This window comes from Lottia gigantea (assembly GCF_000327385.1).
Source record: "Lottia gigantea unplaced genomic scaffold LOTGIsca_2, whole genome shotgun sequence".
Classification (NCBI taxonomy): Eukaryota; Metazoa; Mollusca; class Gastropoda; family Lottiidae; genus Lottia; species Lottia gigantea.
In genome coordinates, this window is record NW_008708400.1 from 2,532,303 (window position 1) to 2,546,913 (window position 14,611).

A 14,611-nucleotide genomic window follows, 5' to 3' on the forward strand; every position below is an offset into this window, starting at 1 on the left:
TTTAAAAACAGAATCTCTTAAGAATTCGCCAAAACCTTTAATGTCCATTGTTATTTTTGTTAAAGTGATCACCATCAAAACCATCAAAACACCTTGCTTTGTATGAAGGCAAGGTGAAGAATATCTAAATCCGCAAATTTCAGTTGAAATTCATGTCGAATAACTATATAATTGTTTCTTATTGATCAGATACCTATTTTGACAGTTATCGACTGGAGTAGGGTCAGAAAACATGGCTCTGTTTTATGGGGATTTGCGGCATCTCCGAGAATGGGGAATCCGCTGACTTTATTCGCATTTTCTATTGATCTGATGATTTCCCATCGTACCTGACGGAAACGTACAACCGTCTCTTAGCCATTTCAAGCATTATTTTATATCTTTTATTATTGTTTTGTAATATGAATTAGTTATTTATGTTGAATAAATTGTTATTTTTGTTACCAGGCTTAATTTCATCCATTTTCTAAAAGGAATCGTTTAAATACTACAAGGGAAATCCATCTTAAGTCAATAAATGCTGTAGAGTAAAAATCCTGAGTATTACAGGGACTTGGTATATTGCCCCCTGTATTCCATTCTAAACAATGATGTTGACTTTGTATGTTTCCATAATCATTTTGACGTTCTCTCTTACGTAACATTTTCAATTTTCATGGAGACCATAAAATGAAATGGGTCTACAACGTTAAGTTCTCAAGTAGTGGGTCCCATGTTAAAGGAGAAGGACTGTATTACACCATTCCAGCTATTTAATAGATTATATTGCAAAATATTGATAAATAACATTATTGTGTTGTTGTGAGTATAGTTTATTTTACTACCATAAAACAATTCGCCAAGTTCTTAAATCTTTGATGTTAATCTGAAACAAAACAGATCAGTCAGTATGATAATATGAGGTGGTGTTATTCACAACTTTCCTTATGTCTTGTGCTTGAATGAATTTCTCTTTACAGCCACAAAAGTGGAGAGCACTGGGCTCTTTTTCAGTCATCTGACCTTATCAGGTATTTCCAACATTCATCTCTTATAATGTTTAACTAGATTATGAGCTATCTAAAATTGTTCTAGATTTCTACTGCTTTGTATTTTCAAATGCTTTAAAGGCCAAGAAAACATTGTGCTAGCTAGATAGATAGATAGAAATAGTTCTCCAGTACTTTGTACAAATGCAGGTGTAGTAAATATCAACAGCATCATGTAGCGGGGTTAATTTTCATCATGGAACGACGTTTACAATTTCAAATTACGGAATACTAACCTTATTAACCGGTGAATCTGAACATTGGTCCTGAAAAATTAGGAACAAATAAAGTGTATTTCAACCCACATGAGGTTATCTTTGAACTGGCACACAACTTACACTGTTCACAGTCTATAATCTTATTCCATTCGTTTAGCTCTTTTAGACAAATAAGTAGATAGAATTCAATTTTCCATTATAAAATGTTACAACTATATGTACTTTGACATTCAAAATATTCATATTTTAAAGGGATTGTAAAGGGGTTTTCTAAAAATGTTATGTGTATTGGGGACACAGATTGCACCATTCCAATTTTCAATCAGACATCTGTGGTTCCTGCAAACCTTTACAATCCCTTTAACAATGTGACAACTTATATAACAGATTTTAACAGATTATAGTCTTCTATTTAGTAATATTACTGTGAAATTAAATATCTGCACCATTTGTATATTTGGTCTTAACAAATGAAAAGTTTACTTACGATGGTAATTTAGAACTGCAAGAGAATTAGAAATGATTATTTAGATGCGATTAAGTCACTTTACGAGTAGTGTGATACTTCATACATCATGTCCATTAGACAACGAAAACGAAAGTTTATAGATTGTTCATCAAACACTGACCACTTAAATTATTATCATTAAGATATTTATAAGAAAGGCTTGTTGACCACTCCAATGCTGTAGTGAGAAAAGCTGGCTCTCGGTATTATGGGATATCTCTTTCTTTGCTAGCTGTCTTCTATTAAACAGGTACGAATAGACGGTGTCTGGTGACGGTGATTATCGGTACAGTAGAAAATAGAAAATATTCTCTATTCGAGAATTTACGCAAAACGATTTTAATAGAATTAATTTTTCTTATATAGAACGAGTTAAGTTACACCATGAAAGCCACCGAAAAGAAATCAAATTAGCCTATATTCATTTTATAATCTAAATATACTTGCCTCTTTGTGGTCGTCTGTATTGGGGATAATGATTATCATTGTCATAATTATCTGGAGAGTCGACTAATAATAAAATAAGATTTCTATTGGTCAGTTTCGTTATGTATTTAATTTCACAGTACATTGCATTTGTCATAAGGCTCTGGTTCCCAGTCTGAGCATCTCCATAATGTCAAGCCATGACGAATATTACGTCTTATACCTTGACTGCAATAATCACCTTTCTTGTATCACAGACTGTAAATCAGCGATTTGATTGGATTGTACGATTAATTGAACAGTCAATCAGAGCTCTCGACAGAAAGTCTGTCAACAATAAGTCATAATGTTTGAGTCTTTCTGTTGAAGGCTCTGATTGGTTGAATCTGCTGGAGTACAATCCAATCAAATCATTTCATTCCGTGATACAAGAAAGGTGGTTAACTGCAGTTAAGGTATAGGACGAAGTTCGTAGTATCTTTACATTGTGAAGAGGAGACGTATTACTTTACGTCATAAGGTTCTAGTTTCGAACCTGATTCTAGGTGTCAACAATTCTGGTTGAACATTTGTAACGATTGTGGTGTTAAATATACAATGTAATAATCAGCTAAATGGATCACCAACTTATACATTCTTGGGGAACAAGAGGATAGTGAACTTTTTCATACTTTCATTATGTTAAAGACCTATTTTTATAGACTAATAGTTCATATAGCTGCCATACATAATTTGTAAAACTTTTGCGATTGGATAGGTACTATTTGTGATAACTTCCTATGCTATCAGCTAGAATATGTAATGAGGGGGCGATGTCGATGAAACTGAAATGTATGTTCTTTGATTCTACATTAACAAAAAAGAATAAACAACTTACAATCATTGTCGTGAAAGCTATTGTATCTCACACCTACAAAAACCAAATAAAAAGAAAATGCAATGACATACATTAGTTCTATCTTTCTAGTTCTACTTTAGAAGTGAAGTGAAGTGAAGTGAAGTGCTTTTGCTTAGCTATTACAGTGTATATCTAAAACATAACAATCTATAAAGCCGACTAAATATTCTTACGTCCAACCGCAACTTTCTTAATAACTATCGGAATGAAAATCCAGAGTCAATGTACAATTAAATTCTATCACCTATATAATAAAATAATAAATGGTGAACCCTAGCGGGGTAGGGGAGGGGAATGTTAGGTTTGTCAGGCTTTTGAATCCCGATTTTCAAATTTCTTCTTCGAATTTTTTATGGTTGGTATTGTGAGCCCCTTGACAATTGTGTTAACCCCTGAACGACCCTTCAGAGTTATGAACGAAGAAAAAAATCCTTCTCCCCTCCCTTTAAATATTAATTGCAAAGCATACCTCGTCTGAAGTGATTATCGTTATCTAGAAAAGTAATACAAACATATATTATGAAATAATTAAAAATATTCTTGGCAGGTAATTTTACTCGTGAAAGATTTATCTTTAGATAATAATCGAACGGTCATCTCTAAATACCGTTCAAATGTGCCTGTGGAAATCGGGTGTAGCATGTTTAAGGGATTGTAAAGAGGTTTTTTATTTTTTTTATATGTATTGGGGTTACTGGTAGCATCAATTCGCACAAATGACGTCATTAATCGCGAAATGTGCTTTATCACAAAAGGCCCTTTGTGATTAGTGACGTCATCATACACTTGGTTTTAATGGAATTACACTACAGAAACCACTGACATTTGACTGAAAATTGGAATGGTGCAATTTGATGCTATCAATGTCTCTGATACACATAACAAATTCAGAAGACCTCCTTACAATCCCTTTAATGTGGTAACCGTATAAACAGCTTATGCTTGGTTTGGAGCGACAACAATATACAACAAGTTGAGACAAGATACAACAAGATACAGCAATATAAGACAAGACACAAGATAAATTTAGATATAATGATAGTCATTGTAATTTAGCATGTCAAAATTCAAAATACAGGAGCTTATACATAAAAAAAGCCCATCCTTTGAAATTCAATAGACCAATATACTTACCATAACCATTGTCACTAATATCATTCCCTGAAAAACAAGATATTAATTCATTCATTTAAGGGGGCATAATGTTGATAAATATTTACTTGAACAGACCAGATAAAGTAAGTTTTCTGTATCTTGGAATTGATGCCATTTCTTTCGCAAAGGCGAAAAAGACAAAGATAATGTAGCTGACGTAGGATTGCGTTGAGTTTTAGCAAAATCAGATGCATAAAAGTTATAAATCTCATCTCGGATATCAAGTTTTGTTTGCCCCTCTGAATCGTCCCCTTGTAACTTATAGCTATGTTCAATAATAGACAAGCACGATGTCTAGATTTGTAATTTGAATATAGATACGGGTGATTAATAAATACACCTATTTAAATGCAGTTGAATTGAGAAATACGACATAATAGATAGAATAACCATTTTCAAATGTCAATTGATACATTTGAAAAAGTCATTTACTCCGAAATGATTTAGGAATATGGAGAAGAGTCATGTAGGAATTTAAATTAGACCAAACTTGCGTTCCGCTTTTATTTATTAGCTTTTATTCTTAGTGCCTCGTTCGCGACACAAAATCCCAGCGTTTGAGGGTGCAGAAATTTTGATTGCCTTGCGGTGTCATCAAACAGACGAATGTTTAGGAGGGTTGTCCTAAGACCCTGACTGAGGTGGCTAAATGAAAAATAAGTTAACAAAAAACGGAACGCAAGTTTAGTCTAAGCTTCAATTAGCTGAGCAAGAAAATATTAAAATAAATTAAAAGACTGGAGTTTTACGTCCTACTTTTCTGCACCTTGCGGGCTTACGGAGACCAGCAAGAGATCGCAATGAGGGACATTTTACCTGGACAGCGACATTAGCCTGCTCTTCCAATTATCGAGGGATCTTAAACGTGCACAGCCTGTCCCATTCAAACGACTTGACGCTTCTTTACATGCCAGTGTCTCTCACTGACAGTGGGGAAACGAGTAGCAAAATCTCAAGGTATGATCTCGAAATAATCCGGGACTAAACCCTGGACCTTACTTACTGAGCTACCTTGTCTCTCAAGAAAATATCAAAGTCACATTCATAGCAATATTAATATAGAGGAAAAATAAAACGTCTGATTAAAAAAATACTCACATCTGTTATAGTAAGGTTTTTGTCCTAAAACAAACAATAAATCATATATATATATATATATACATATATTAGATAACTAGATAATAGTTTGTACTTTTACATACGAAGAGGATATATATTATTTATTGACCTGGTGATATATTAGATTTGTGACCTATTTATAAGCCTGTATAAGTTGAAAATCTCTGGTTTAGATCATGAAGGTTGATCCTTGGTGTCTCAGCGTGTGGCAGGCAATTTAACACTCAAAACTTGGTTCAAATAACAACCTTTTCTTAAACTGACTAAAATTTAAATGATCAAACCAAAATAAACTTTATTCGAGTCGAGATATTTTTCTGGTCTGTGAAAAGAAAAAAAATCAGCATAGATATAATTAAAAATTCTTACTGTAAAAAGCTGCCGTCACAGTCACCAAAACCAACAAACAGATTAATACTTTCATTCTGAATTTTTAACAGACAAAGAGCTGAAATAGTATAAACCAAGAGAAAATTGATGTCGGTTGACACAATATTGTCATTCCTTACAAATTGCACTTATTGCGTCTAAATAGCCGATAATTCCAAAAAGTTCCTGCAAAACCTCGCCCATCATTCATAACTACACAATAACCTCTAAGGATTCAGAATAGAAATTTATATATTTTCCACATCGACGCTAATTGGGGGGAAATATTTTAATACTTATAAAAATAATCAGCAAAAGGCTATTCAGAAACAACAGTCCATGGTGATAATTACATGTATCAATTAAAAAAAAAATAACAAGGTTCCTTACCTATGATAAACAGGTGTTAAAGTACGATGAACATGTCTATTTTTTATCATTTATACTATAATCATGATGAATAATGATGAATTAGTGAATAATTATCCAATATTCAAAAACAAAGAAATCATTGATATCTATAAAACTCAATTACTTTTGACGTCATAATCAAAATATTTGAAATTAATGATCAAGGAAATCTTTAAGTGCGGTAACTTTAGACTGTAATACTAATACCAATGTTTAAAAAGAGCAAACTTTTAGATTCACTGCCGTATTTCGATCAATCTATGTTATTTTCATTATAAAGGAACAATTTGGCATTGATAGCTTTAGTTACTGTATATAGAACGGACAACATTCCTCTTTAAGCCATGTTTGACGTTTGGTGGTTTTCAGATTGTTTGGTCGGAGATAATCTGTGTAGTAAATGTCAGCATTTACAGGTGACCTCGGGCATTATGTACAGTTTAACCAATATAAATTTTGAGTTTAAACATGTAAGTAAGAGTAATGTGGCGGATCCGTTCCACCCAACCCTTTTTTTGAGAAAACTACGCTCACTAGATGATAGATGTGTACTGGGTTTACGTGACTATAACTTTATTATGACAGTTTTTAATTGATAGAACTTCCTTAAAAGAGATTTCATAGTAGTAAATTTTCTGATTGATTGATTGACTTATCGATTGATGACTTATCGGAAATAAAAAAATTTAATGCGATGAATTATCCTTTTAACAAATGACTTCATTTAGGTGTGACAATTTGGTGTGATACCCTTTTTCAACCAAGTTTCCGTTTGTTAGTGATGCAGGTCGGAGGAACAAACTTGGAAAAAGCGTCTAGTCGTTCGGATGGAACAATAACCCACGGCCCCATGCCATGTGCACTTTAAAGATCCAGTCGGAAATCCCAAAAAAAAAAACGATTTAATGCCCCCGATTGTACACTGTATGGTAATGTGCAGAACAAAACAGGACGTAGATCTCCATTCATTTCATTTTATTTTTATTCAACATACACGATTTCCCGGGTTCGTTCATTTTCATTTATGACCAATATTGCACAAAAATATTGTCTAACTTAAATTCAACCTTCAATAAGTGATGCATTTGTTGGATTACCTGGGCCCTTTTTCAGTAAAAAGCTTATCTAACTCGATACTGAAATTCCAAGAAACACATCTGAATGGTGTTTTGGACGCATAGCTTTAAGTTATGTTTAATATTTCTATTTCTTTATCGCTCTACAATTGTTTTGAACACTATTTTAACAGTGAAAATATTTTATTATTGTAATTGACCAAATATATTATTTTAACCTAAAATTTTGAACATGAAAATCACCGCTTATCAATCTTACCCGATATAGATCAAAAACTAATAGCGTTCACAAGAAAATCTGAACCAACGACGATATAATATATTATGACATTATAATATTATTAAAAACACAACTAAATTCATCATGCTTTTATTTTGACGTTTCAATTTTAATGTCTACGAAGCTACATTAGCTTTACAAACGATATGAGCGTTAGTTTTGGAACACTTTTTGTTTTTCCATTGACCATTGGATAAAAGACGACTGCATTCTCCATTGGATGCTACTGCATCAACACCCTGGCCCTTTGCCCAGTTGGTGTAAGTTACTGCAGAACCATCTGACCAATTAAACTTGTTCTGGCTGCTGTTATATTTCAATCCTAAAATAACAAAATATTTTACTAATATAAATAGTAACAGAAACGTTCTGTCATGCTATAGCACCAAATCTAATGTAATGGTACTAAATATGATAATATTTGATATACACTTCCCGATAACTCTAATGCATCGTTCATACATCGATTGGTATACACATTTTCAGATACAGTTCCTGGTTCCTGGCATATCAGCTCGTTTTCAAGAAATACTAAAACCCCTGACCAATGGCTATTCATCATTCTGGCCACAATCTTTTGTAATCAGATGTTGTTATGTTCAAACAATGAAATGAACTGAGTTGAAGTTTTACGGTTGTTCATTTAAAGACAAATGCTTTGTTGATATCTTTCTGTATATATCCAAGTAATCGAAAATACTAATTAATCCCAACCACACAACTTCGCTATCCGACGAATTCAGAAGTAAAATATTTTGGAAATCTTTTATAACGCTATTACTGACCATACGATCGGTGGAAACTTATTAATTGGCAGAAATGATTAGTGACGTCAATATTAATTGAAAATGAATTCATAATATCTATAACAAGTTTAGAACATGTCTTGTTGCTCTAAGCTGATATTGCTACGGTTACAAAAACTTCCATACCTTGTATGAAAACACATGATTTGTGATATTAGCAATAGCAATTTCGTGCCTTTTAGTGCATTTGGATGGTGACTGTTAAAAACTAATGTAATGTTTAAACTTACCCAGGAAAACTGAAGGTGATTTCGAGCTGACCTCCTTCACCAATGTTAAAACATCAGAGTTCTCTTGCTCCGACTCAATACTAACCAACGATGTGGAATCGCTAAAGAAAAGAAAATGGGTGAGTAGTAGATTCGGTAAATTTCTACGGTAAGCTGTGGACATTATTACTGATTATGAAATGAAGGGCACCATGTGGGCTAATGAAGACAGGCAACGCCGTGCAGGGTGCAATGAGGAATATTTTGCCAGGACAGCGGTCATAGCCTTCTCTTTTTCGATTTACAACTGTCGAGGAATCTTTAACGTGCACAGCCCGTTATTGTCCCATCCGAACGACTAGAAGCTTTTTTCCACGTCAGTCCCTCTTGCCTGCATCACTGACAGGGGGAAACCGGGTTGAAAAATCCGACGGTTTTAACTCGACCATTGCCAGGATTGGACCTTGGATTTTTAGGTTGCGAGCGAGCGTTTTACTCACTAAGCCACCCTATTACTGATTAGATTAACCAAGGTATGATTTACTCCCGAAAATGCCGCACGTGTCCCTTTAAAGAACTAATCGGGTCAATTTTGAGACTAATTAGACTAATATTTTAATAACTAATAAGTTAATAGTCACACCTATATTACCGCCATTTTTCATTATGGATATTCTTGGCAAAATGCCAGTAGACCTACCACTTACTCGAAATAAAAAGATTACGTGACCTTAAAAATAAAAGGGGCGTATAATTGAATGTAGATTGATATAGGTATATTATCACATACAAGGACGGTTTTATCAACGTTTAAGGTAAGATCTTTTCCAGTGAAAATAAGTTTTTTTTTATTGAATACTAATTCTTAAACAACTTTATCAGACAACAGTTGTGTTCTCAAGTACACAAGACAGGTTCATAACAACGAACTTGGAACTTGGGTCATGTATTCATGTAACAGAAAACTGGCAACTCAGTTAGAATTGAAGGTAAAGGGCATGAAATGATTCCAAATCACATAATTTTGATTAAAATTTATAATTTAGTAATCACATGATTGTTTATAATAAGATCTTTTTTGTTACTCGCAAGGACATTTTGTAGAAAGATGTAAAAAGGCTGATCTCAAAATGAAGGCCCTATATAGAAAAAGAGCAAGGAATTTAAGGAAATATGAAAGTTTATATTGCTTTTTAATCGTGCTTATGTAATCTGAAATTTAAGAAATTCGATGTCAGATTAAATATTTGGCAAGGAAATATTAAGTCTAGCAACTCATTTCATAATTTTCATATTAAATAAGCACTCGTTTAAGATCCTCTATTGATAAACTATCTGCTAAAATTGAATCTATTGGTATAGCAATAACTGAGATGACTATATCACTTTTAAACTAGATTGATATCGGACATTATCTGACACTTTTGATGTTTCAGTATGGAGGTTCCATATTGGATAGTGCAGTTGTCACCAATTGTAATATATTTCTGTTTATTTCTCTGTTTTGGAAGTTTGAAGGAATGCATAACAAACAGACGGCGGGAACATAAGCTCTATTTCCCATTCCTAATCTATGCTGCATGTTTCTTGGTTGCCAATTATATACTAGAAGGCTACAAATGGTATTACAGGTTACTATTCTTATGTTTGCCATTTGTCGCAACTTTGACTGTTCCGAAAGAATTGGGTGTTTTGGAAGAAGATTGGCGTGGGATTTTAATATCTATCTTTGTATTTGGAATAATGTCGATATTTGACGAAATAAAATAACCCTTTTTCTAGTAATTTTATGACGGATATATCCTTGTATTGAGATCTTTACAATTTGTCTCCATATACATTGTTTTTCTTTGAGGAGCATAGATTTGTTTGTTTATTACTAGGACTACCATGTAAACCTTACCTGTCCTCTATCATAAATAATGTCACTGGTTATTTTGTCTATATCCTACTTATAGTATTGTTATAATGTATTTACATAATATATTATGTATATATAATAAAAGAGATTTGCATTAGTTAAATATACATGTTAAATAATACATGTATTGAAATTCATAATCAATTGCGATCTAATTAGTTATTGTTTATAATATAATGCCAATAAACCATGCCAAATGTTGTTTAAAGAGTTACTTTTTTTCATGCATTTCGCTCTTTCAAATTCAACCCCATTTTCATATCAGCTGCCCTGGTGAAGTAAGCGACAATTGGTCAACAGGAGATGAGCTCTCTACATATCTACCCACATATTGTTTAATAACGAGCACTGGACAATTGCCCGTCAAGAACCAAGGTACTATCTTACGTATTGTGAGTTTTGATAATGTTACATAAAATGTATGGAGGTCCATGGCTGCCACTTATAAATTTTGCAAATTTATCCAATATACATAGTAAGGTTAAGCTCAACAATGTTGTTTCATTTTAGGACACATCAATAATTACTGTAGCGAATGTCGCTTGCCAGGCAAATTTCAAAACCGCCAAAATACTGCTCCCTGGTAAATTGATTAGAATAGATAAGAAAATAACAAAAATCTACAGGAGAAGAAAAAGGACAGAGGGGATCTGGAAATGGAAGACGCTTTGACTGTCGTAGTTTCTGTGGGCAGGACCATTAAAAGGGCAGGTTCGCCATCCGTTCGACCAATCGTACTCTAGTCTCAGAAACGGGATTTAGTTTAGCTCATCTAATCAGTAACAGTGTTTTCCATCGAAATTCAGCTAAATATTACGCGACTATCTATGTAAGAAGCTTATCTTGAAATGTATTACCTTTTACACAGTGTCTGTGCCTTACTGAAATCTGGTTCAACTACGCCAGTGTAAAGATAACAATGGTCTCCATATCTTCGCCAGCCTGTAAATTATCAACAGTTTATATTTCAGTCTATATGGACAGGCGTTTAAGCTTCTGAACAGCCTGAACTACGTGAGCAAACCATTGCTACGAATTAGACTAAGGTGCGGGGTCCGATCAAATAGTACTATAGGTCTACATATTTTGAAGGTAAAAATAGAGATTTTCTATAGATTACTCTGCTGGAAATGGCGTCTACGATCGACCATTTCTTAACAATTAACAGCCCTTTAGCAAAATCGCCTTCAACTAGAAGGGACTCCAAGCAATTTTTCTAATCAGAACAGTAATTGACAAGAACTTCAATAATTTGAAAGATTCAATTTATAGGATTACGTCCCTTCGTCTGCTGGAGTTAATTCCCGTGGATATTCAATATTCAACTCACCTGTTGTGCATGGTTTTGCAGCACTCAAGGTATCTAAAATTGGAATAAAAAATAAAAGAAGACTGTCCGCTAACGTAAGCAGACATATCATAAATGTAGGAGCCACAACCAACCACTCTTTACTGGATGGAAGGTGACTTTTGTGTCCTTTCGATGCCTTTTGTCCCGCTACTAAAATGTTCTGTCGGTGACTTGAACAACAAACGATAATATAAAAGAAAGTAAAACGGCCACCTTTGATTGAGTTTTCAACTCAGGGGAAATAACCATATTATTCTAAAACTTGTTTAATCCCGTGTTATTTTCATAGCCCAAAACACAATTCAGTCCGAAGATAAGTTGCGAGTATATCCTTGACCTTATACACTAAGAGTATCAAATTTTAGCTCACCTAATAAACACACGACTCCATGTTGTGTATTACTACTAAAGTCTTTCTGGTAAAACATTTGATTGTAAACCAATGCTGAAAAAATCGTTCAACATTAAAAATTTAGCTGAACTAGTGTTGTCCGCGCAGTTAGGACACCTAATTGATAAATAGCTTGTGGCCGTGGTAGACCTCTATAAGACAGTGGCGTTTCTACTAGCAAGATAAAAAAGGCCGGTTTGGCTTTGCTAACAACAACAACGACCATTCCACGCGAGAGCATTTCAACTTGATATTCACTATCTTATTTTTGACTCAAAGCATTCCGAGATCCTTACCATAAATTCTACTTGACCCTTCCTTCTTTTTATTGACCCAATAATCCATCGGACTGCCATATCGTATAATATGTTCGCGGATTTCATTCTGTAAAGATATTATACAAAAGGGCTGTGAACATTCTAACCACAGAAACACTGTCATATACTTGCACCTAGACCGAAACATCTGTCTCTCTACTCTAGTCAACAACACTGTCAAAATATCCATCAGAGGCTGTAAGAGACGCAGATGCTTCGGACTAACTTGTACCATCTGCTAGCCAGTTTCGAAAGATGACAGATATCAAAGAGCTCTGGAGTTCACAGCGCCAATCGTTTCGCGCTTTTTTAAAAGCATTACACCCTGGCCCGCCATACCGACTGGTTTGAACAAGAAGTGACATTTTCGCATATAATTATCATTGACACCAGAAATGTTTTAGCGAGGAAAGAGAAGACAATGTGAATCCCCCATTAAATATTTACAGATGTAATTGTTTCTTTTGTTGTTCCAATATTTTACAACGAGTTTACCTCTGTAGCCGAATCTGGTACAGGTGCTAAAACACCAAACATTCTATAACAGTCATATTCAGCTTCACCAAAGCTTGATTTCTTGTCAAGTATAGCGTAACATTGATCTGAACCGCTCAACACTTTCCCAGCGTTTTTAACACCACATAGCTCTGAAAAATATACGCATGTTATTAGTACCCAAAGCAAGTAGCTACACAGGAATAAGAAGCCTGCAGTTTGACAAATTCCTGGTGAAATATTACAATTTTTCATGTCCTATGTTTGGTTTTTTGATCGAGGAAGATCATGTGAAAGGCAGTCCAAAGGCAACTCTATATGAACAGTCATGGTATTTTCTCTTCTTCTTTTATAATTCAAAAGTAGTGGCGACGCCTTCGAAAAATTTGCATTACAGACCGCTAATATACAAAAATTCATGGACAACGGAAATATAGACCATTATTTTGGCTGTGAAAATACATATATTGAAATAATACAATTATGGATAGATAATGGATCTATAACTTGTGCTTCTAATATGCCACTGAATGGTTATATCAAATATTGTTTTGTCGATTACTGCTTTATATGGAAGAAAGGTAAAAAGTATCATTTGAAATATGTACCCACCTTCTGTACGAGGCGATGCCGACTGACTAACTTGACAGAGGTAAGGTAGCAAGTTAGTTCCAGACAATTCGCTCCATCTGTAATATTGCTGCGGTAATAAAGCTGAAAAGGATAAGCAGTTATGACGGATGTGCCAGGTAGGGTATATTTACTCTTCTAGACACCTGATATCACTTTTCATAATGAAATACTTACTCACTTATGATTGTTATACCTCTTCATGTGAAAATTTCATAAGCTGCTACCTGTGTTTTGCCAATATGTTGTTTCGGATTTAGGGTTTCGTTTTGTGGTTCCGACCGTTAGTACTTTGTTTAGTTACATTCATTGCCTCCTAAGAACAGTTCGCATATTGGGAAGTTCGCAAAAATAGTCTTCTCTAAAAAAAAACTCACCAAAGAAATCCTCGGATGCTGATAATCCTGCATCTGCAGCAAAGTATCTGAAATGTCCCTGGCTGGTACCGTCAGCATTCATGTAAGTACCCTCAATCTTAGCATCATTTAAACCAAACCATACAGTAGTATTGTAAGATTTTACATATGCTTCAACATTTTCCTGATTTAACCGAGAAAGATGAATAGATTGAATTCGGGTATCATTTTTAAATGAAGCCACGAAAATTAATTCAATGATCATCGGAAAAGCATTTATCAATCGTAAGGTTTGGATATTAGACGTATTATCTACAATAATACACTAAAGGCGTGTGACAACATACGCGTTTTCAAGATAGTTTTGAATTCAATGTCACTGTCTGATTCGTCCGCCATGTTGTCTTCCTCTCTTTAAAGTGTGTCTCAGCCTACATTCATGTGGACATATTACAACTCGGCATATTACGCTATGTCATTTTCAAGTGTAATATGACGCGTTTTACTCAGCGTTAAAAGGTTCATGATAACACAAGCCGTTAAAGATGGTTTTCCTAATATATTGGTGTCAAATTAAGCAAACAAATTGGTGATTCTAATGAAATATCATGTATTTTTATTCATATCATTATGTTCTTATTGCGTAT

General features: G+C 34.1%; 1 protein-coding gene across 1 annotated transcript; it reads right to left on the bottom strand.

The window, feature by feature from the left end:
* Window positions 1–7,562: 7,562 nt before the first annotated feature.
* LOTGIDRAFT_228277 (hypothetical protein) lies at window positions 7,563–14,363 on the bottom strand (the record flags this gene model as incomplete). Its single annotated transcript, XM_009053282.1, has 10 exons — window positions 7,563–7,810; window positions 8,525–8,625; window positions 11,282–11,366; window positions 11,755–11,787; window positions 12,146–12,220; window positions 12,463–12,550; window positions 12,979–13,130; window positions 13,591–13,692; window positions 13,986–14,276; window positions 14,312–14,363. The coding sequence occupies 10 exons, from the start codon at window positions 14,361–14,363 to the stop codon at window positions 7,605–7,607; spliced, it is 1,185 nt and encodes a 394-aa protein (XP_009051530.1). The 3' UTR covers window positions 7,563–7,604.
* Between the last annotated feature and the right edge of the window lie 248 nt (window positions 14,364–14,611).